This window comes from Trachypithecus francoisi, unplaced genomic scaffold, assembly GCF_009764315.1.
Source record: "Trachypithecus francoisi isolate TF-2019V2 unplaced genomic scaffold, Tfra_2.0 Lachesis_group0, whole genome shotgun sequence".
Classification (NCBI taxonomy): domain Eukaryota; kingdom Metazoa; phylum Chordata; class Mammalia; order Primates; family Cercopithecidae; genus Trachypithecus; species Trachypithecus francoisi.
Genome location: NW_022681453.1, coordinates 180,312,820 through 180,336,926, shown reverse-complemented (window position 1 = coordinate 180,336,926; position 24,107 = coordinate 180,312,820). Strand labels below are relative to the sequence as shown.

Here is a 24,107-nt window from a genome sequence, read left to right as displayed (position 1 = left end):
GGTCTTCATTTACATATATTAAGGAGTCCAGTAGTAGAAGCTTTGAAATAAGAAAATTGCATGTTCAGATAAGCTATTTAAAAAAATAACACAGGTAAGCTTCAACCCAAAACTACAAGACATTCAAAGAAACAAGAAAGTGTGACCCAAATTTGGACACGTATAGGTTGGGGAAGGGGACATGGTTGATAAAAACTAATTCTGAGTGGGCCCAGATGTTGGAGTTAGAGGATAAAGACTCTAAAACAGCTGTTACATGTTCAAGGAACTAAAGAATACTATATTAAGAAAATTAAAGAAAAATGTAACAGAAATTTCCATATAGAATATATACATATTCTCCTATACATGGGAGAAATAAGAATGAACTAGAAATTTTAGAGCTGAAAAGTGTAATAAGTGGAATAAAAAATTCATTAAGTAGGCTTAACAGCAAATTTGAGATGGCAGAAGAATTAGTGAGCATGAAGATAGGTCAACAGAAAGTATCCAACCCAAAGAACAGAGAAGTTCAAGAAAGCTCTGAGAGGCTACAAAGACAGACAGATAAAAACATTTAAAGAAACAATTACAACTTCCCAAATTCTAAGGTAAGCACTAATCTACAGATCCATGAAACCCAAGAAGCCACCAAACATAATAAATACAGAGAACTACACCTAGACAAACTGTAGGCAAAGTACTGGCAGATAAAGACAGAGGAAAGTTGAAAAGAGAAAAAAAAAAAAAACCCCACAGGGAAGTAACGATACGATTGACTTTACATCAGAAAAAAAATTTTTGACAGAAGGCAGTGGTATGACATACTCACAGTGTTAAATGAAAGAGAAAATTATCAAGTGTTAAATGAAAGAGAAAAGTATTGAAAGTAATGGGAAAAACCACAATTACTTTTGCACCAACCCAATACATTCTTACACAACTATCCTTCAAAAAGGAAGGCGGGTGAGGATTCTGGGAAGACAGTGAAAGAAGCAGCAACAGAAATCAGCTCCCCACCTAGACAATAATTGCTAGGGCAGAATCAATCTGATGTGAGGAAACTTGTCCTCCAAGTATTGAGGTTCTGCACTCTGATCACTGATTGCTGCTTTTTGTCATAGAAGAGCAGACAAAGAGGTCATCACCCTTGCACTTTCGCCCCATTGTTGCAAGCCCCTCCTCCTCTGGCTGAAGTGACTGACAGGGGATTTAAAGGGCTGGCACTTCTTTCCCCTTCATTTTTCTGCTTTTCCCCACTTTGGAAACCAAATACTGAAGACTATGACATCCAAAATCAACCACATATATGAAGAAATATATGACGGGAAATTAGAAAGTCACTGCGAATACCCTGGAGAAGGTGTAGGCTTTTACAAATGGGCAATAAGCACATGAAAATATGCTCAACATTACTGCTCATTAGGGAACTACAAATAAAACTCCAAGATGCCACCTCCACCCATTAGGATGGCTACTATCAAAAGAACCAGAAAATAACATGTGTTGGCAAGAACTGGGAAAAATTAAACCTTTGTGCAGTGTTGGTAGGAATGTAAATTGATACTGCTGTTGTGAAAACCAGTTTGGCATTCCCTCAAAACTTAAAAATAGAATTGACATATGATCCAACAATTCCACTACAAGGTATATACTCAAAATAATTAAAAGCAAAGTCTTGGAAAGAGATTTGTATAACCACTCTCAAAGTAGCTAAACTATAAAAGTGTCCATCTGCAGATGAATCAATAAGCAAAATGTGGTATATACATACAATGGAATATTATTCCACCTTAAAAAGGAAGAAAATCCTGACATGCTACAACATGGATAAACCTTGAAGACATTATGCTAAGTGAAACAAGCCAGTCACAAAAAGACAAATACTATATAATCCCACCTATGTGAAGTATTTAGTCAAAATCATAGAGACAGAAATTTGAATGGTGGTGCCAGGGGCTGAGAGGAAGGCAGAAAGGGGAGATATTGTTTAATGTGTATAGAGTTGCATTTTTGCAAAATAAAGAGCTCTGGAGATGAATGGTGGTGACAGTTGCATAATCAATGTACTTAATGCCAATAAAGTATATACCTAATGATTAAAACATACATTTTATGTCATGTCAATTTTACCCTAGTTCAAAAAAGCTGGGGGACAAATGAAGGCAAAATTGAAAAATTCCATTACAGCAGATTTGCTCTAGAAAAAATATTAAAGAAAATCCTTCAGGCTAAAAGGAAATTATAAGAAATGGAAACTCAGATCACGGGACAGAATAAAGAATACTGGAAATGGTAAATATGGAGTATATAGAAGACTCTCTTGATTGTTTTCTTAATAAGTATAAATTATATGAATATAAATATAATCAGTGTTGTTAGGTAGATAACATACATAGATATAATACACACGACAATAACAGCACAGAGGAGAGGAGAAAAAAATAAAGCTGTGTTGGAGCAAAGGTGCTATATTTTACCAGAATTATGCTAAGTAGAAGTAGATTGTAATATTAAGATGCATAATTCGTTCTCTGTATCAAGCGCTATACATAAATAGCAATAACAGCTAAACAATTAGGGGAATTAAAATGGTATACTGAAAAATGCATTTCAACACAAAAGAAGACAGTAAACGGCAGGAGCAAATCAAATAATATTTAAAACCTGCATTAAATGTAAATAGACTAAAACCTCCAATAAAAAGGCAGAGATGGTCAGTCTGGATAAAAAAGCAAGATCTAACCATATGCACTCAATGAAACTTTTAAAATCCAAAGATACAAATACTTTGATTTTAAAGGACAGAAAAAGATAAGCCATAGAAACAGGAATCATACCAAATCAATCAAAGCAAGCAGATTTTAAGACAACATTCCTAGAGACAAAGAGAACTACTTCGCTATAACAAAAGGGTCAATATACCAGGAAAATGTAAAAATTTTAAGTGTACAGGGACCTAAAACAAATCCTTAAAATACATAAAGCAGGAACTAACAGAACTAAAAGAAGAAACTGTTTCTGAGAGGCAGTTATTGAAATCTCCAACCATATTATATTGTTGAAGACAGAACTTGAAAGAAAAACAATGAGCATATTGAAGATTTGTACAATATCAACCAACTTGACCTGACCATTAATTTACAATATGTAACCTCCAAACAGCAGAATGTATGTTCTTTTCAAGCACATGTGGATTACTGTCCAGGATGGAGAACATGCTTGACCAGGATATAGCAATCTTGTTTTGAACAGTCAAGATGGTAAATATTTACAGTTAGGAGCCAGATCTGTCACAACTATGCAATTCTGTCATTCTGGTGTAAAGGAAGCCAAAGGCCGTATGTTTGAATGGCCAGGGCTGTGTTCCAGTAAAGTTTTATTTACTAAAGCAGGTAAGATACATATGGGCCATACTTCACAGACTTCTGTGCTAGACCATAAAACAAGTCACAATACACTTAAAAAGACAAATTATGCAAAGTATGGTCTTCAACAACAGAATTAGAAATCAACAAAAAAAAGTATGCTAAGAAAATCCCAAATACTTGGAAATTAAACACCATGCTTAGAAAAAAACCCATGAGTCAAAGAAACTATGAATTCAAAGAATATTCAACCACCTGACACCACATATTAAAATACAGAGAATACAGTTAAAGTAAATACAGTATAATTTTAAAAAATAGTTATATTAGAAAAGTAGAAATGGAGAAAATAACTTAAGCTTCAACTTCAAAAAGCTAGAAAAGAGTAAACCAAATGCAAATTAGAAGGAAATAATGAAGACCAAGAAATCAATGCAATTGAAAATGTAAAGAAAAAAAAAACAGTGAAACCAAAAGTTGGATAAGCTTTATCTAGACTAATCAAGAAGGGAGAGAAGATACAAATTATCAGTACCAGGAATAAGGAAGGTGACATCACTACAGACTGTACAGAAATCCAAAGACTTACAAAGAAATATTATGAACAATTTCTGCCTACAAATTAGGTCATTTAAATAAAATAAAAAGACTTTTAAAAAGATAAGTATTATCAAATTACTCATGAAAAAATAGAACATCAGAATAAAACTATGCCATTAAAAAGTTGAATTCATATTAAAAATCTTCCCTGCTCCACGTGGCTTCAATGGTAAATACTGCCAAACAATTAAGGAAGAAGTAATACCAATCCTATGAGAATTATTTCAGGAAACAGGGCAGGAAAAACTACCCTGTCCAACATGACATTAGAGGTTCCAGTCGATACAACCAGGCAAGGAAAAAAATGAAAGGTATACAGTTCAGGAAAAAAGTAGCAAAGACCCTCTGTCTCTAAAGATAACATGATATTGTATGTAGAAAATCCTAAGGAATCTAAAAAGTAAATTTTAACATGCAAGTTTAGCAAGGTCACAGAATATATGATCAATACATAAAAATCTACAATACTTCCCAATTTTAAAATGTACAATGAAGTTACAGTAATTGGGTCAGTACAGACTTCTAGATCTATGTTTATGAGGTAGGTATAGACATGCAGATCAATGGAACAGAACAGAGCCCGGAAATAAATCAGTAATTATGTTTTCCCCCTGAGATGAGGACAAGATAAAGTTGTCCTCTCTCACCATTTCTATTCACATTGTAATGGAAGTCCTAGCAAATGCAGTAAGACAAGAAAAGAAAATAAGAAGTACACAAACTGAGAAGGAAGAAATGAAGCTGACTTTTTTCATGCATGACGTGACTGTCTATGTAAAAGATCCCAAAGAATCAGAAAGAAAATTACTGGAACCAATAAATGATTATACACAATACTGGAGGACAATGTTGTTAAGATAACAAATCTTCTCATCTTGATCTGTAAATTCAATGTGATCACAATCAAAATCTCAGCAAGTGACTTTGTGGACATCAACAAATCAATTTGAATGTTTATATGGAAAGGCAAAAGACTGAGACTAGCCAACATGATACTGAAATAAGACTGATACTACACCTGACTTCAAGACTTATTATACAACTATAGGAATCAAGATAGCGTGGGAAAAGAACAGATCAGCAGAACAGAACACAGCACAGAAATACAGCCCCATAAATATAAACTGACCTTTGACAAAAGGCAATACATAAAGAATAATCTTTTTAACAAATGATGCTGTAACAGCTGGACACCCACATACAAAAAATAAAAATAAAAAAATAAATCTAGACACAGATCTTATCCTTTTCATGAAAATAACTCAAAATGAATCTCAGACATGAATGTAAAGTGCAACACTATAAAATTTTTAGAATACAACACTGGAAAAATGTAAATTGGAATAAAAGGCAAAAATCTAGCGGTAGCCCAAACATGGAACAAAAACTGTATTCCAACAGAATTTACAAACAGTTTTCTTCCTCTATACTGAGCAAATCTAGCAGAAATTTAGTGAATCCAGATGACTAATCTAAAGAGATATTTTTGTAATGGATTAGGCTTAGGGAATTAACTTTACATAATTCTCACAAATTATGAGGGTCCTCTGTTTCTAGAATAAGTTAACATTTCCTAATTGATTTAAAAGAAATAAATATTTTAGACAAATATTTTAAGGGTAAAACTCAGTTCTATTACCTATATTATAGGGAAGCACCTAGTACCTGCACAAAAAAAAAGTCCATATACATGTGCCCAGTGACTATCTTATTAAACAGAGTAGATATAAAACACTTCTATCATTATAGAAAGTTCTATTGGAAAGTACTGCTCTAGGCCTACAAACATGGGCCATCTTGTGTTTTGGTTCACAGTATTAGGAGATGCACTGAATTCCACTTGTGCTTGGGATGTGGAAAGCTGCAAGAGAATGTTATTTTCACCTCAACAATAAGGGAGAAATTCTAGATGATCTACAAAATAGTAAGTTTTCTTAGGCTTATCAGAGAGCTAAAGTCACAAGGCAAATAAACAAGTGTTAAAACAGCTAAGGAAACCAGACATAAGAGCAATTTACACTCACAAGCTCTTTTCATAAGCCCAAGTAGTCATGAGAAAGATCTGGAGTAGGATAGAAGTTCAGCATCCTTGGTGACACTGTCAGTCACATAGGAAATTAGAAAATATCTGAGCTAGAAAATTAAAATAGAGCATAAAAACTCTCTGCAATTCTTACAGTAATTTGTATACAGATGTTTATACATTTGTTTAAAATGTAATAAAAATGTACACAGATGTTCACAGCAGCATTATTCCTCACAGACAGAAATTAGAAAGAACCCAAACGTTTAGTCAACTGAAAAATGGAGAAATACAATGTGATAACCATACAATGGAATATTATTCAGCCACAAAAAGAAATAAAGTATTTGTAAATACTTCAACGTAGACAGACCTTGAAAATACTATTGCAAGTGAAAGAAGCCAGATGTACAACAGGTAAGGTCACTTAGACTTTGTGAGGCTGAGGTGGGAGGGTAGCTTGAGGCTAGGAGTTTAAGACCAGCCTGAGCAATATAATGAGACCCCATCTATATTTGAAAATTAAAAAAAAAAAAATCTAAAAGGCAACATATTATATAATTCCTTTTATATGGAATTCCAGGATAGGCAAATCAGAGAGGCAGAAAGCAGATTACTGGTTGCTAAGGGCTCGGGGGATGTGAAAATGGAAAGTGACTATCATGGGCACGGGCTTTCTTTTTGGAGTGTTAAAATGTTCTGTAACTGGATAGTGGTAATGGTGGTACAACTTGGTTAATATACTAAAAGCAGTGGTAATGATGGTACAACTCGGTTAATATACTAAAAGTCACTGAATTCCATTCTCTAAGAGGATAAATTTTATAATATGCAAATTATTTTTCAATAAAAAAATGTATGGGGTACAGCTAACGTAGTACCTAGAGGAAAAATGATAGCTTTAGGTGCTTAAAATAGATCAAGTCACTAACCTGATCATTCAGAAAAATTAAAACAAAAATGAAGAAGATCTAAAATAAATGGAAAGAAATACTATATTCACAGATTCACAGAAGGCTACATATTAAGATAACAATTCTACTCCAAACTGACTTATACATTCAATGTACTTCCAATCAACATCCCAGAAGGCTTTTTCATTAAATAAGTTAATAATGTGATTCTAAAATTTACATGATGCAAACAGCTAAGAAAAGCCAAAATAATTCTGAAAAAGAGAAAACAACATTAGATTTACTCATGCTACCTGATTTCAAAAGTTTCTAGAAACTAATGAAAACAACATAAGGTATTGTTACAAAGGCAGACACAGATAAACAGAAGAGTTCCAAAACAGACCCATATGTATATATTCAATTGACTTTGACAAGGTTACCAAAGCAGGTAATTCAGTGGAGAAAGAACAGTCTTTTCAACACATGATGTTGGAAAAACAGAACATTCAAATCCAGCAACACTTATATTGCACCAGACCATAATCAACATGAAATAGATGACAGTCATGAGTATTAAACCTAAACCTATTTAATTTCTAGAACACCTGAGAAAATCTTTGTGATTTTAGGGTAGACAAAGATCTCTTAGATCAGACACCAAGAACAAGATACATTAAAAAAAAAAAAAAAAAAAACTGATAAATTCCATAAAAATCAAAATTTTCTGCTCTTAGAGACTAGAGAAAATGTTTGTAGAGCACACATCTGATAAAGTATTTATTTCCAAAATATATAAAGAACTCTCACACCTCAAGAGTAAGAAAACAACTCAACCAAAACATGGGCAAGATATGAACAGACATTTCATCAAAGAACAGGGATGGCAAATAAGCACGTGAAAAGATGCTCATCAGTCACTGGGGGGAAGCAAACAAAAGCCATAAGATACTACTACCTACCTACAAGAATAGGTAAAATTTAAAAATGCCATGTGATGGAGTAGTAAATATTACTCTCATGTATTTGTGGAGGAAATGCAAAATGAATACAGCAACTTTGGCAAAATGCTTAGCAGCTTTTTATAAAGTTAAACATATACTTACCACACAAACCACCAATCTGTGCCTATGCATTTACCTGAGAGAAATAATAATGTATGTCCAAAGACCCATATGCAAACATTTCACAGCCACTTAATTCATCATTGCCAAAAACTGGAAAACAAATTGTAGTACATCCACATAATGGAGTACTATTCAGCAATAAAAAGTAACAAACTACTAAAACATCAACAACATGGTTGACACTCTCAAAAATATTATGCTAAGTGAAAGAGATGGATATACAGGGTCACGCCTACTGTCTGTATTATATGGCATTCTAGAAAAGAAACTCCTACAGCTATACAGACAGAGAGCCAGAAATCAGACCAGTGGTTGCCAGAAATGGGGTAGGGAGAAGACTCACTACAAAAGGTACAGGAGGGAACCTTAAAGAAACAAAACAAAACCTTTAAGAGGCAATATGATAAACACTGCTCCTTGTACTACTTTATCTGTGTTAGTTTTCTGAATCATGTACTCTGGTGCTTGTAAATAATAGTAACAAACATGTACTAACCTCTCACTATGTTCTCACAATATTCTATATCTTTACATGTATTAACTTTTAAGTTATATGAGGAAGGTACAATTATTACTTCCATATTATAGTTGATTGAACAGGCACAGGGTGGGGATTTAAACAACCTCCAGTGACAGAGCCGGAAATCAAACCAAGAGAAAACCAAACCCTGGCAATTATGCTATAGACTTTACTCTTAATTACTCAATCATGATGAAAATGTTTTAATCTCTGCAGAACACAAATCCAAAAGTGTATCCTAAAATGTCTGTCAACACCAGCTTGTAACTGTAATAGGGCATCAACAAATAATAATGCTATGACAAATTACTTATCTTCTAAATTTTAAAAACATATACCTTGTAAAAGAGTTGGTTTAAAAATAAAAACACTGGGTGAGGAATTAAACAACTTAACATTTATATATTAGAGACTACAAAAATGTTTTCACCTTTTTATAACTTCATTTGGGTTACAAACAACTTTTCAGAATAGTTAGAACTGTAATTACTTCCACTTTCAATTAGTAATAATGAAATTTTAAATAAATGTCATTATCTATTATAATTCTGTAGCCAAAACACTTTCTCTATCTTAGGAGAAAACTGAATGAGATTCAAAAGTGTCAATTTGTCAAGAGTCAGAGTATTTCATGCCAGAACTCAAACACAAGTATTCTTATTTTCAAATACTGAAGCTTTTTCCACCGTAAACCTAATTTATTTAAATGTATTGTTTTTAAAAAGAAAACAAAAGAAAAACTCACTAGATAATCTCCCAGTTTCTGGGTGAGAATGTTTTATCATTCCATCCTTCTGTTAATATGATCCTTCAAAGCAATGATATCTATAATTTCTTCTACTAGATTATCAACTTCATATAACCTTGTATAACCAACACATAAAACAGCACCTGCTTCATATTGCATTCTACAAAAATTTCTGTTGAATTAACAAAACAATATCATGCCACTTAAAAAAAAGAAAAGCTGTAATGAACAAGCTAATCCTAAAACTTATGAAAATGCAAGGGACCCCATATAACCAAAGCAATCTTGAAAAAGAACAAAGTTGAAGGACTTACGCTTTTGGATTTCAAAACTCATTACAAAGCTACAGTAACCAAAACTGTGCAGTAGTGGCATAAAGACACAACATACTGATGGCAAGGGAATGGAATAGAATTGAGAGTCCAGAAAAAAAACCATACATTTATAATCAATTGATTTCTGACAGAAGTGCTAAAACCATTCAACAAGAGTATATATTTTTTTAACAGTGCTAAGATAAGTGGATATCCACATGCAAAAGAATGAAGTTGGAACTCCTCTCTCACACCATGTACAAAAATTAACCCGAAATGGATCAAAGACCTAAGTGGAGGAACTTGACATATAAAATCTTTAGAAGGAAACAGAGGTGTAAGTCTTCATGACCTTCACTTAGGCCAACAGTTTCCTTAAATGTAACACTAAAAGCACAAGCAACAAGAACAAAAATTAATTAGACTTCATAAAAATTTAAAATTCATGCAAAGGACACTATCCACAGAGTGAAAAGGCAATCCACAAATATGCTCAAAAGGGATTCAAATGATACACTACCAAAAGAATCCACTAAACACAAAAGAAGACTAATGGAGAAATGAGGGACAAAAAAAGCTATAAGGCATATAGAAAACAGCACAACCACAGAAATCAGTCCCTCTTTATGAGTAATTACTTCCAATGTGTATTAAACTCTCCAAAAACAGATTGTCAGAAAGAATAAACACGATCCAACCACATGCTGTTATGTAAGAGATGCACTTTAAATCCAAAGACAAAGAGACTGAAAGGATAGAAAGTTATTTCATGCAAATAGTAACCAAAAGAGAGAAAAGATAAGACTTTAACTCTACAAAATTCAAAACAAAACAAAAAACAGCAGAGTGTGGTGGCTCACACCTGTAATTCCAACACTTTGGGAGGTAAGGGAGGATTGCTTGAGCCCAGGAGTTTGAGACCAGCCTGGGCAACATGGTGAAACCTCATCTCTACAAAATTAGACAAGAAAAAACAGACTTTGAATTTTTTTTGTTTAAAAAAAGGTTACAAAAGAGAAAGAACCCAAAATATATACAGCAATAAAACAGTTCAATACAGCAAGAAGGTATAGCAATTACAAACATTTATGTACCTAATAACAGACCATCAAAATATAGGAAGAAAAAATTTGACAGAACTGAAGAAATACACAGTTCTACAATAATAGCTGGTGACATCAATACTCTATTCCCAATAATGGATAAAACCACCAGAAAGGAGATAATACAGAACTTAACACAACAAACCAACTAGGTCTAAAAGACAGACGCAAAACACTTTATTGAACAACGACAGCATATGCAATTCTTCTCAAGTACACATGGGACATTTTCCAGGATAGACAATACGCTGGGCCACAAATTAAAGATGAAAATTAAGTTTCAATAGATTTAAAAAGATAGATACCATACAAAGTATCTTCTCCAACTACAACAGGATGAAGTCAGAAATCAGTAACAGAAGGAAAACTGGGAAATAAATTTGGGGAAATTAAACAAGATACTTACCAACAGATCAAAAATCAAAATGAGAGAATACTGAATGAAAACAAAACCACAATGTATCAGAACTTATGAGAACCCGTGAAAGTACTACTAAGGGGAAATTTTATAGCAAAAATGCCTACATTCAAAAACAAAAAAAAATCTCAAATCAAAAACCTGACTTCACAAACTAAGTTGTGAACTAGAAAAAGAACAAACTAGGGCCGGGCATGGTGGCTCACGCCTATAAACCCAGCACTTTGGGGGGCCACGGCAGGTGGATCATGAGTTCAGGAGTTCAAGACCAGCCTGACCAACATGGTGAAACCCCATCTCCACTAAAAATACAAAAATTAGCCAGGCGTAGTGGCGGATGCCTGTAATCCCAACTACTCAGGAGGCTGAGGCAGAGAATCACTTGAACCCAGGAGGCGGAGGTTGCAGTGAGCCAAAATTGCGCCACTGCACTCCAGCCTGGGAGACAGAGCAAGAAAAAAAAAAAGAAAAAGAGAAAGAAGAAACTAAACCCAAAGCTTCCAGAAAGACAAAATTGAATAAATAATACAGACTGTAACATAGATAAAATAGAGTGCTCACTTCAGCAAAATATACACTAAATGAGAAAAAAGAACACAGAAAAAAAAAAAAAATCAATGAAACCAAAAGTTGGTTCTTTAAAAAGATCAACACAATTGACAAATCTTTGGCTAGATTAAGAAAAAAAGAGAGAAGACTCAAATCACTAAAATCAGAAAGTGGGACATTACTACTGATTCCATAGGAGACAAGAAGGATTTTAAGGGAGTATTATCAAGTCTTGTATGCCAACAAATTGAATAGCTTACATCAACACATTCCTATTAATAGAAACACAAAAACCTACCAAGACTAAATCATGATGAAACAGAGAATCTGCAGACACTTACAACTTGCAAGGAAACTCAATCAGAAATCTCCCAACAAAGAGAAGTCCTGGTCCTGATGGCTTCACTGGTGAATTCTACTAAAACATTTAAAGAACTGAACCAACACTAATCCTCAATCTTTTCCAAAAACTGAAGAGAAGGGATCACTTCCTAACTCATTCTATGACGCCAGCATTACCCTGATCCAAAAGCCAGACAGACACTGCAAGTAAAGCATATTATAAACCAGTATCACCTTATGAACACTGATGGATAAATCCTTAGGAAAATACTAGCAAACCAAATTCAGCAGCGTATGAAAAAGATTATATATCATGATCAACTGGGACTTATTTATGAATGTAATGTGCTCAAAATTCAAAAATGCAAATGGTAGTTAACTCTGGGTGATTTTTTTTCCTTATATTTTTCTGCTGTCTAAATGTCCACAAAATAGAATATTTTATTTTTTAAATTTATTATAAAGTATTTGAAAAATACACAAGTGTAGAGAATATTAAAATAGTTACAAACCTAGCTATTCAGACTTTCAAATTCAAAAATAATACATTTGCTTCAGAATATTTGATTTAAAATTTATTTAGCTGACATAGTTGAAGCTCCCTTAATACTGGCCATCTCAGTATCACCCACTCACTCTCAGGAAAATCCATTATCACAAAGCTGGTGTACATGCAACTTATCTATCACATTTTTATACTTTCATTATAAACTGCTATTAACAAACAGTATGGTTTGTACTGCTTAGAAACTTACATCAAAGAGTTCTCATACTGCACATATTTTATCACAACTTATTTTTCCACTAAGCATTACATTATCAGGATCAAGGCACATATGCATTATTTTTATAATTTAAAATATTATATAATTTACTAAAGGCATTCAACAGAGGTTCTAGATTTTAAGTTTTTTTTTTTTTTTTTCTCAGCTGCACACAATAAACAGAGTTTTTAAAAACACTTTGAAAAGTACAGCAGCACTGGCAACATCCTACTGCTTGGTATCATCTTCATTTCTATGGGTATTTTTCTTCTCTTTTAAACTCAAGATTAAGACACTGTCTATACAGATCACATAGAAACATTCTCCTCTGGAATTCCACGCTAGAGCAAAAATACTCATTAGCCAAGTAGTTTTAAACAATGTAAAATAATTATTAAAGAGAAAATTTATGCTGTCATTCACCTAGCTACCTAAAAATATACTTAATGAAATATACAAAAATGTACTGACACACACAAATTTTGGTAATTTCTATCACTGGAAAATTACAAGCTAAAGCTAAAATAATAAATACATAAATAAATATAAGCTCTAAATTGAACCCAAGATTAAGTAGCATCATATTTCATACGTAGGGGAAAAAATAATTAAGTTTAAATAGCCTAGTAGCAGCAAAATAAATATTGCTGGTTTCAGAAACAATTTAAAATTCTAACCCATCAAAAAATGCTTCAACTTTCCTGGGTAACTATTTCTTACCTATCTCCCCAAAACAAAGAAACAAAAATATCAACAGATGTGTTTCATGAGAAAGGTCACGAGTATTAATGGTAGCAAAACATTAAGTGTTACTTACCCACAAGTAGTATGTGAACTGAAGTGCAAAAATAGCAATGCCTTCATTATCAAAGGATCCAGCTACTGACCGAGATATGTAGCCTGGTACAATAGCAATAAAACAAGCAGCTAAAAGTCCTGCTCCTTGGTTCCAAAGTTCTCTGGTAAGCAAGAAAGTAGATATAGATGTAAGGCCGCTAAAAGTTGGGGCAAGGAACACACATACATCTCTTATGTGAACTGTTATGTTCAATGTATTTAAAATCCAATGAATAAGGCCAGCTGTTATCATCAACCCTGGGTAAACCTAGGAAGAAAAAAATGGAGAATTTAATTACATATAAAATGAGACACAAAAATATTAATATATGTACTCTTCTTTATTATTACACTTTGTTTACCGTAAGTTTGAAAGCAACATCTCAAAACAATTTGCCTTCTTTATAAACTACAAAAAAACCCCCACACCACTGTGTGTTGCATATAAAAACTAGCTCATATATGGAGGAAATACATAAAAAGATCAGAAAGAATATGAAACAAGAATGATTAAAATTGAAAATGCTGAACAATGGAATGATTAAAATTGGAAATGTTTAACAATGTTAACTGTAGGTAACTTTCTTACTGATCCTACTAAATTTTTTTTTTTTTTTAAATCAAAACAGGGTCTTAGTCTAGCTTATCCTTGAATTTGGGGTTCTAACATACTCCAATTTTGCCCATACTTGTGTGTACATAGGAAAATGAGAAAAGAAAGATAAGATAAAGAAAAATTACACAAAAAACTATTTAAGTCATATTTATTAAAAAAGTCCCTTCCTTTCAAGCCCTAGATTTGGAAAGTAAGCAACTCTAGCTAGGAAAAGAGGGAATAGTCAGTTGGTGAATTCAGAGATAATGTTTTGGGACTCCTGAAAAATTAAATTTTTTTATACCACATAAATACTTAGGGATACAAGGGAAATAATAAACTAGAAGAGGCCAGTTAACAGTTATACTCACCCTCATTCTAAAAGAGAAACATTAAACATGAAAAGGATTCAAGAACAGTAAACAGGACATTCTTCCTGAGTTATTATTCGGTGATTAAAACATGCATTTACATCTGCTTCCTTAGGTAAGTTCTAAAAGACTCTTTTTTTACTCCACAACAGAAACTACAAAGGTTATAAATTTCCTTTCCCTGCTATACAATTTGTAACTGCAACCTCTCTCCCCCACACTCCCATCTTTAACTCTCTTGCTTTTTTTCCATAACACTTACAATCATTTGACGTACTATTTATTTTATTTACTGTCTATTTATTAACTGCCTATGCTCACAAGAATATAAGCTCCAGAATAGCAGGAAATTTTTCTCCAGCATCCAGAAAAATAACTGGCACAAAGTGGATGTTCAATACCTACTGCATGCATGGAAGGAGAAAGGGGGAGGGAGAGAAAAAAAGTATGATAATTCATCCACATTCTCAACACATAAAAATTTTGTTCCTCTTCAGATTCAATACTAGGTACCAGTGTGTGATTCTGTCAGCAATATGAGGGGGAAAAGAAGGAAGTGAATTTAAAAATACTTTTCAAGGTAAGTCAATATATCCATATAATACGGTAGACTGAACTGACACACACAAAAACAGCCAAGATTCATGGAAGTACTAAATGAAAGAACCAAAAATAAACCAACAAATAAAACCCCAACAACAAAAAAAGCATAATCAAGCTCAAGATAGGGAATTCTCCAGATGCCAAAAATGAAGACAAAATTCAAAGTAGGTACTGATGTCATGGCAGCTCACAGGAGAGAAGAAAAAAGCCAAACATTACCAGGCCTGATACAGGCCTTAAGGAATGAAAATGGGGGGGTTTCACCCAACACAGGGATCAAAGTGAAGACCTAATTACCAGCAAAAAGTCAGGACCAGCTTATGAAACTAGACAAATTCTATTCATCCATCAAGGAACTCTGCTTGCCTTCCAATGCTCAGAGCAGAAACAAAGTTCTAAAGGAGAATATGGAACTCATTCAAATGTGTGAATGTGGGCTCTAGATTTCTAATAACCTTAAGTAAGTATAAGAAACCTCAAACTAAGTAAAACTGTCCCCAAACCAGTGAAACCCCTAAAATCCTCCAGCAAAGGCAAATGAGAAAGATTATTACAGGGATTATTCCAAATCTCAGGACCTCAGGACTCTCAGAGAAAATAGGCTTCCACTGAGGATTAATTTAAGATAAAGGTATAAACCACACAAGAAAAACTATAGTTATCAAATGTAATACAATTTAGATATATGATAAGATTAGCACCACAAGAACTGCAGGTAATAGCTATCTGCCATACGTACTACTCATTTAATACTTTTCCAACTCCACTGCAGAACATGGTAACTACTATTGTGCCTTCATCTCTTTATGCCTTTCTCTCTATTTACCACAAGGGTACGAAGATGTCCCAGACTAGAAACACAACACCTTACTATCATGGAGAACATGTTCTTTCTAAACAAAAAGGGAACATTTATAAAAATCTGGATATATCCTCAGCCCACAAGTCAAGTCTCAGTAATTTTAAAGGATCGAAATCACATAGAAGGTGTTCTCTAATCACAACATATTTGAAGTACAAAGCAAAAAACATAACTGGGTAATCCCCTTATGTTTGAAATTAAATACAATTCTAAATAATCCATGAGTCAGGGAAATTACAATGAAAATTAAGATACATTTTGACTGAAATCATGAGAACACTACACATCAGAACTTCTGAAATGCAGCTAGTACAGTGGTTAGTGTGTAGTTTGTAGGCTTAAAATGCATCTCCTAATAATGAAGTTGAAAATTACTGAGTAAACCATCTCAAGAAGTCAGAAAAAGAACACGAAAATAAACTCACAAAAGTAGAAGAAAATAAATTAAAATTTTAAAAATGCAAAACAAACATACACTAAAAGTAATCAACAGAGTCAGAAGTTTCTTTGGGTTAATAAAAACCCTAATAAAATGAATAAGCCTGGCAAAATTGATTTTAAAAAATCAAACATATATTTCTCCAATACAAGACAATGTTGCCTTGTCTTTCACCTTCAAAATTCTCCTTATGTCCCAAATTCTAAAAATATTCGCTTTTATGTCATCTTTCTGGATATCAGACGTCTACATGAACTATAATCTTTAGTCAATTACCTGGAATAATTTGGAGACATTCAGGGCCTGAAAAATTCTACTTATCCGATTATTCTAGATATATAATTATCATGATTATTCTATGCTTTTATCTCCTTCCAAACAAATTCCTTTTTCAACCAAATTGCTGTAAGAGCAGATACACAAATAACCTGAACTTCATTCAGATGCGTTGTGATAGCAGATCCCCACCCAGCCTCCACCACTTGTCAAAAAGAGTGGCTAGTGTGAGATAACCCAAAAACAGGTTGGGGATTAAGGGGAGGAGGTGTTAAGAGCCTAAGTAAGCTGAATACTGGATAATAAGCCACAGAAAAATTTGTTAACTATACAAAGCTTTCCAAGAATCCCTACCACCTTGGCAATTAATGATTTACTCAAATAACAATAAATGTTATAATTAACATAAAGAACTTCTAAGATACTTACAGTACCACCTACTATTCTTCCTAGTGGATACCATGCTCTTTCATCAAACCAATTTAAAAATTCATAGAACCCATGAGATGCAAGATGATGTGTTGATCTATAGTTAAACCTAGAGAAAATAGAAAAAAAGAAATGTTATAAAACTGCTTAATAGAAACAGCTCCTTCTTTATATCAAACTCCGTGGCACATAAATACATCTTACAGAGTGTTTTTATCAAACTTGAATAACATAATCTGAAGATATCAAAAGAACATGCTTATACCTCTAATATAAATAAAAACACCCCCAACCTCAAACCCACACCTACAAAACTAGTAATGCTCCAAGTAACATTTAGCCATTGCTTGGGGTCCAGGTGGTGGAGGGCTATAAAGAAGTTCATAAATCTCAAAAGATTAAGAACTATTGACAGAAGATAACATCAAAATGGAAGAAACGGTACACTCACCATAACTGCCCAAAATCCTGCAACCCTAAAAATGCTGGCTTTAAACTATAATAGCACTAAAAATATAAAGAGAATAAACCATAACAGCACTATAAAACAAGAATATGGCCTTATAGAAAAAGAAATTATAATTTCTGAAAGAGACAAATGAGAAAAAATGAAATTGAAGAAACCAGAGCCCAAAATGAAAGCAGAAGAAAAGCACAAACCACAGAGGGCAATTCCAGGGATAGTCCATGTTTAATATAAAGCAGCTGTGATGGGCAGGAGAAAAGCCTGGAGCAATCCTCAAGGTAATGCCATTACGTATACTCAGTCAGGTTAATCCCCTTCCCCTACTACTGCGAAGTAGGGAAGTGGGCATCAGAGGTGTCTGCCTGAGGTAAAAGCACTACATGTGGACAAGTGAGTCAAGAAGCAGAACAATGCTGGATACAAGACCAACAGGAAATACTTATACCCCAGATCAGTTTGATACATCCTTTCCAGCAGCAAGTTATGATCTCAACTCCAACAATCACTAGATGCAAGCTTTGTAGCATTTTTACAGTCTTTTTGAATACTAAAATAAGCAACACATCCCAAAAAAATCAAACATTTGAGAAGAGCAAGCACCATGACAGTTAAATATTAAAATCAACAAACAGAAAAATTAATACTGTAGAAACAGAAGCAAGAATTAATATAGTCAGAGGGTTAATATAACCCAGAATTATATTAACTCTGAAAGAGTTATTAATATTAAACTTTCAGACCTGAAAGGAAGCATAATCAAGAGGTTGAGAGGTCAGGTTCTAGTATCATACTGCATGGGTTTGAATGTTAGTTCCACACTGACTACCTATGTGACCTTGGTTGGGCAAGTTACTTATGTTCTCTGCATTCTAGTTTCTTCATGTGAAAACGGGGATTAACAACAGTACCTGTGATAGTACCAGTGTAGCTATTAGTAAACAATACAGCATCTCTGAAGCACTTAAAGGCTATAGTTACCGTAATGAAACAGACTTAAGATAAAGGATCCATTTAAGATTTTGAATGGCAAAATTATAATTGCCAAGATAAAGTAAAAGATAGGCTAAACAGCGTAAAGGACAAAAATGAAGAGCGAATTAGAACGAGATAAAAAGAATGAAAAAAATTGAAGTAGTCTAGTTCTTACACTGATTGGAAAAAAAAAAAAAAAGACTATGCTCCACAGAGCATACACATCCCAATACATTTCAAAACACTTAAAGTACAACTTAAAATCATTACTTCAGAGAGAAAGGTTTTCTACAAAGGAATGACAAAATCAGATTAATACCTTATTTCTCAGTGGAACCACTGGATTGCTATAAGGCAACAGAGTAATAATCCAAATTTCTTTTTTTTTTTTTTTTTTGAGGCGGAGTCTCGCTCTGTCGCCCAGGCTGGAGTGCAGTGGCGCAATCTCAGCTCACTGCAAGCTCCGCCTCCCGGGTTCACGCCATTCTCCTGCCTCAGCCTCCCAAGTAGCTGGGACTACAGGCGCCCGCCACCTCGCCCGGCTAGTTTTTTGTATTTTTAGTAGAGACGGGGTTTCACCATGTTAGCCAGGATGGTCTCGATCTCCTGACCTCGTGATCCGCCCGTCTCGGCCTCCCAAAGTGCTGGGATTACAGGCTTGAGCCACCGCGCCCGGCCTATAATCCAAATTTCTGAGGAGAATTTTAAAATCAGAATTTTAAGTAATAACTTTGTGTGCCAATAACATGTAAAACTAAGCTAATGCTAGAAATGCTACCCTGCTCCCTTCCTCCTCCAAGAAGTATTTACCAGATCAGAATTTAAAAAAGGATATCTTCAAATGCCAGAAACAAAGTAGTGACTGTATTTACAAAGCCAGGATTACGGAAAGGCTGCCTAGTGAAAGATGGAAAACAATCTAACCACCACCATGAAAGTGACGAAGTTCTTCTCCATCTAAAGGCTTTAAAGGTTCCAATAAAAAAAAAGCTAAATTAAACATTGTGTTATGCATTAAGGGTCTAAACTTACAAAGAATCCCCAAGACAAGAAATTAACACTGAAAACAAGACCCAAACGCCTGGATTAGCAATAGAAGCAAAACTAAAAATAGCTCTACCCAGACAAGCTCATAAACAACAGTTAAACTATGTAAGAAAGAGATTCACCATACAAAGTTGAGGATACACCAGAAAACGTAATACCCCGCTGAAACTTCTGAAAATATTTTAATGGAAGAGGCCTAGTATTTTAGCAAGAATACCAAGGTTTTAAATTTTCAACCTAATTTTTCATTTTAAAAAACTGACTTCAAGGGTCTATTAATAACATGTTTTAAAAACCAGGAACCATGAGAGTCCAATCTCATAAAGTTTTCCTGACAAGTATTTTTCCCTTTCCATTTTATATAATTCTTGGCCTCTTTATCAAATCATTCTTCCTTTGGCTTTAATGACTACAACAGTCTCTTGATTTTTTACCCCCACCTCTCTAATCTTCTTTGTTTTCTGCATAGGTAGCCTCCTCTACCTAAGATCGTCTTATTAATTCACTCTGAAATCGCTGCCCAAAAGATGTCATTCACACCCACGTCTTCAGTTATTACCAGTATGCCCTCAATTCACTAATATTATCTCCCTACCTAGATCTTTCTTCTCATGTCCAAACCAGTGTTATGTAACTACTCATGTGGTATGTTCTTCTTGAATGTCACAAAGGCATCTCAGACTCCACATTCAACTAAACTCATGATCAGACACCTACCATCCAATCCTAAAACAAATATATACACTCTATCTGCTTTCAGTATTCTTTTACCACCACCTGAGCTGAAGAAACCTAGGTGTCATTTTTGAAAGTTCCTTCTCTCTCACATCCTATACAAAAATCAAAACAATGCTGTCACTTAACTTCCTAAATATCTCTGAAATCTGTACACTGTTTTCTTATTCTGCTACTAGCACTGTAGTCCAAGCTATCATCTTTTAACTAGACTACTGAAATAGCCTCTAACTGGTCTCTTTACATCCATTCTGCCCACCTTCTAGTTCCCCAATCTGTGCACTCCGCCACAAGGAGGAAGTTCTTTTCAAAATGTAAATGTGATCATACTGCAACTCTCTGAATTATTCAAAGACTTCATTGCTTTAAAATTAAAGCAGAGAAACCTCCACTTCTTAACATAATGGTCAAAACCACACAGTCTACCTCATACATAACTCTAATCTCATCTCACACCGTATTACCTCTCTTCTTTCCATCTTTCAGTCCTCCAGGCTCACCTCATTCCTTCCTGTCACAGGATCGTTAAAGACTGCTAATCCCCTCTGCCTGGATCACTGGTGTCTCCCTCCCTATCCCAGTTAACTCATCCTGCAAACTTCAACACATTTCTAAGAGATTCTGTCACTTTTTCATCTTGACATATACAAAATTTCACATTAGTTTCCTTAATTAATATCTACTCAAATAAGACACCACTGTGTCTCCAACACCAAGCACAGCATCTGGTACTTCACAAACTCAAAGGACATATGAGAATTTTGTTTCTGTTGCCCATGCTTCTGCAGTGCAGTGGTGCGATCACAGCTGCAGCGTCAGCCTCCAAGGCTCAACTGATCCTCTGACCAGAGCCTCCCAAGTAGCTAGGATTACAGGTGTGTGCCATCACACCCAGCTAATGTTTTATGCTTTGTAGAGATGAGGTCTTGCTTTGTTGCCCAGGCTGGTGTCCAACTCTTGGGCTCAGGCAACCCTCTAGCTTCAGCTTCTCAAAGTGTTGGGATTACAGGCGTGAGCCATTGCACCAGGCCAAGAATATTTTTAAAAATACAAATGTAAGTTCAAACTTACAACATTTAGTCAACAGTAAGAACAATTACATTGTTTCAATGAACACAAAAATCTTAAACTTGACGTAAGAGATCACAGTTGCAATGATGCCAACCATGTCATGAATCTACTTCTGTATTTTGTTTTGGTTCACAAAATTGCAAAAAAAATTTGACTTACAGAGGTAAGTGTCAAAGAGTAAATGTTTTTTAAAAAAGTTTTCCTTACTGTTAAATTCTACAATTAAATGATACAGAAGTTTGTTTGGGGCCTAAGAGAAAATTCTGGTTCAAGGTTGAGTAACTACATAAAATAACTGCTTGCATTCCTCACCTAATCTAAATTTATAACATACCATGAACTTACATTACAGATTGAGTTGTTACCAAACAAAGCATAGTCCGATTATTTTCATTCCTGCAAATTCCCAGGATACCTCAGTTGGAACATTAACAATTCAATCCAAAGCAAATATAAGGCATAGAAGCCTAATACATGGCTCCAAATCTATCTCAAGGACTTCTCTGTTTCCTCCAGCTTTAGCTGCCTGATTTTCTGTTCCTCAGTTCATGTAAATATGAGTAAGAATATGATTGGCTCAAATCATTTCATACAAAGTCACACGTCATAGGTAACAGACAATCTATGTGTTGGCTGCCATGAGATCCTATGCTCATAATCCAATACCTGTAGCCAAAAGGGTAGGGTCATATGAGATAAAATATGGCTGTTCTGGCTTCTTTGCATCTGCTGTGAGTAGAAGATGATGGGCATGAGAATTGTGCAAAGGTTGTGAATATAGTAGGCACTATAATTCATTTTCCTAGAATAAAATAAAGCCCTTAGCGATACTGAAAATACTTAGATACCTAGTGCTTCCTCAAAGTACTGAAGACATAACTGGCTTATTTGCTTCTCTTTTCTACACCTCCTTCAAAAAAAAAAAAAAAAAATGCATGAGGCTTCCCGTAACATTTTTTCTCCCTTTTTCCCCCCGTAAGACTACCCTTAAAATCCACTTAATAAAACCTATAGTGTGATTATCTCTGGACAGGGCAGTCTACACAGGATTAGAGCTGCCTGTTCATGTCAGAAGATATAGCAATACCTATGTAATTTTTTCTTGCTAGTTGACAAATACTCTCCTCTTGACCAAATATTAGGTACCTCTAAACCCTTTTCTCAACTAGGCTTCAACCCTGGGCTTCAGTGTCTGTTCGTGTTGGGCCTGGACTGCCCAGTTACAGCAAGTATGCTGTTAAGTCAGTTCAGAAAGAATCCCCACCCTCCATTTCTGATCACCTCAATATGATGAAATTCCTTATCGCCAGAATCCCCCAGGTGGTATCTGGTCACCCTGGCCTGCCTTCAGCAAGAATCCCTGTAAAGCTAGTTTAGCCAGAATCCCTGTACTCCTTTCCTTACATCCTCCTTTCCTTACATCCGTGTTTTCTACCCACTGACCCTATCCCTGCTCCTTGACTATAAATCTTCCATTGTTGTTGTATTCAGAATTGAGCCCAGTTCCATACTTAGGTGTCTCTTGCATTAATTCCTGAATAAAAGTTGTTTATATCATTAAAAAAAAAAAAAGCACTTGGATTGATCATATTGATCCTATAACTACTCTTTTCCATTCCATTTTTAGAATAACTAAAAACTGAATGTATTTATCACACCTGCTTTTTGAGATATTTTAGTATGGTCTTTTCCTCAGCCCTTGGCTCTGTCTACATAAAAACATGCCATAGCCAAGTACTTTATTCTCACTTCTTCATACGATCATCTCAGACCTGAAGTTCCTAATCATTTTGTAAGAAGTCTTTTCTAATGTTTCCTACTCCTCCTCCCAGTCTACCTTAATTTCTGCTCTTAAAACATGCTGGAACCTCTACGGAAGTTCACCTCACAATGAATTACCTTTTCTTAGTAATTTTTGTATCCTGGAGTTTTCTCATAGTTACTGGCAGTTCACTCATGAGGTTCAATTAATACTTGCTTAGCTAATTACCCCTTTTTAGCATACTAGTATCAACACTTACTTTAATTTTTGTCTTCTATTCCCTTCTTCATTAAACTCAAACACCTGTGTGTACAAAGGTAGTCTTCAATTTTGGCATGTCCTACTTACATTATTTTAAAAAATATTTAAATAGCTGAAAGGAGAGAGTTATAGATGAACCACAGATTGAAAACTGTTGAAGCTGAGTGATGTATTCATGGAGGTTCATTGCAGTATTAGTTCTACTTTGCTGTATGTTTGAAATTTTCCATAATAAAGGTTATATATACATAGATATAGCTTATATCTATATATATTATTTACAAATATGTCCTTATAATAAATAGAACTTTATGAGCTGGTAGGTGTATTCAATAAATACTGTATTATTTCCTGACATAAACACTAGGAATATCAACCTATTTGTAAACCAGGTCTTTTACAAATAAAGAGGGGAAGTCACAAGGAGCTGCCTTTGCATTTTCCTTCCATAGATCTTGTCAGAGATCCAATCATTTGATACATTTGGTTTCAGATTTATTTCATCTTATATTACACTGATACACCTAATTTACACTGAAAATAACAACAAAGAAATCTCATGATTATGTCCTGAAGCAAAATACCACAACATACTTTTAATCTTAGGTTAAAAAAATTATATCTCTATAAATG

General features: G+C 34.4%; 1 protein-coding gene across 2 annotated transcripts in view; it reads right to left on the bottom strand.

Annotated features, from left to right (window-relative positions):
- STT3B (STT3 oligosaccharyltransferase complex catalytic subunit B) overlaps nt 1–24,107 on the bottom strand; it is a 104,054-nt gene that overhangs the window by 44,299 nt on the left and 35,648 nt on the right. For both annotated transcript variants that reach the window (XM_033212883.1, XM_033212884.1), the window contains exons 2-3: nt 17,161–17,269; nt 13,566–13,853 (exon numbers count right to left, since the gene is read on the bottom strand). In XM_033212883.1, coding sequence (XP_033068774.1) covers nt 13,566–13,853; nt 17,161–17,269 — 397 coding nt within the window. The remainder of the gene's footprint in view (nt 1–13,565; nt 13,854–17,160; nt 17,270–24,107) is intronic.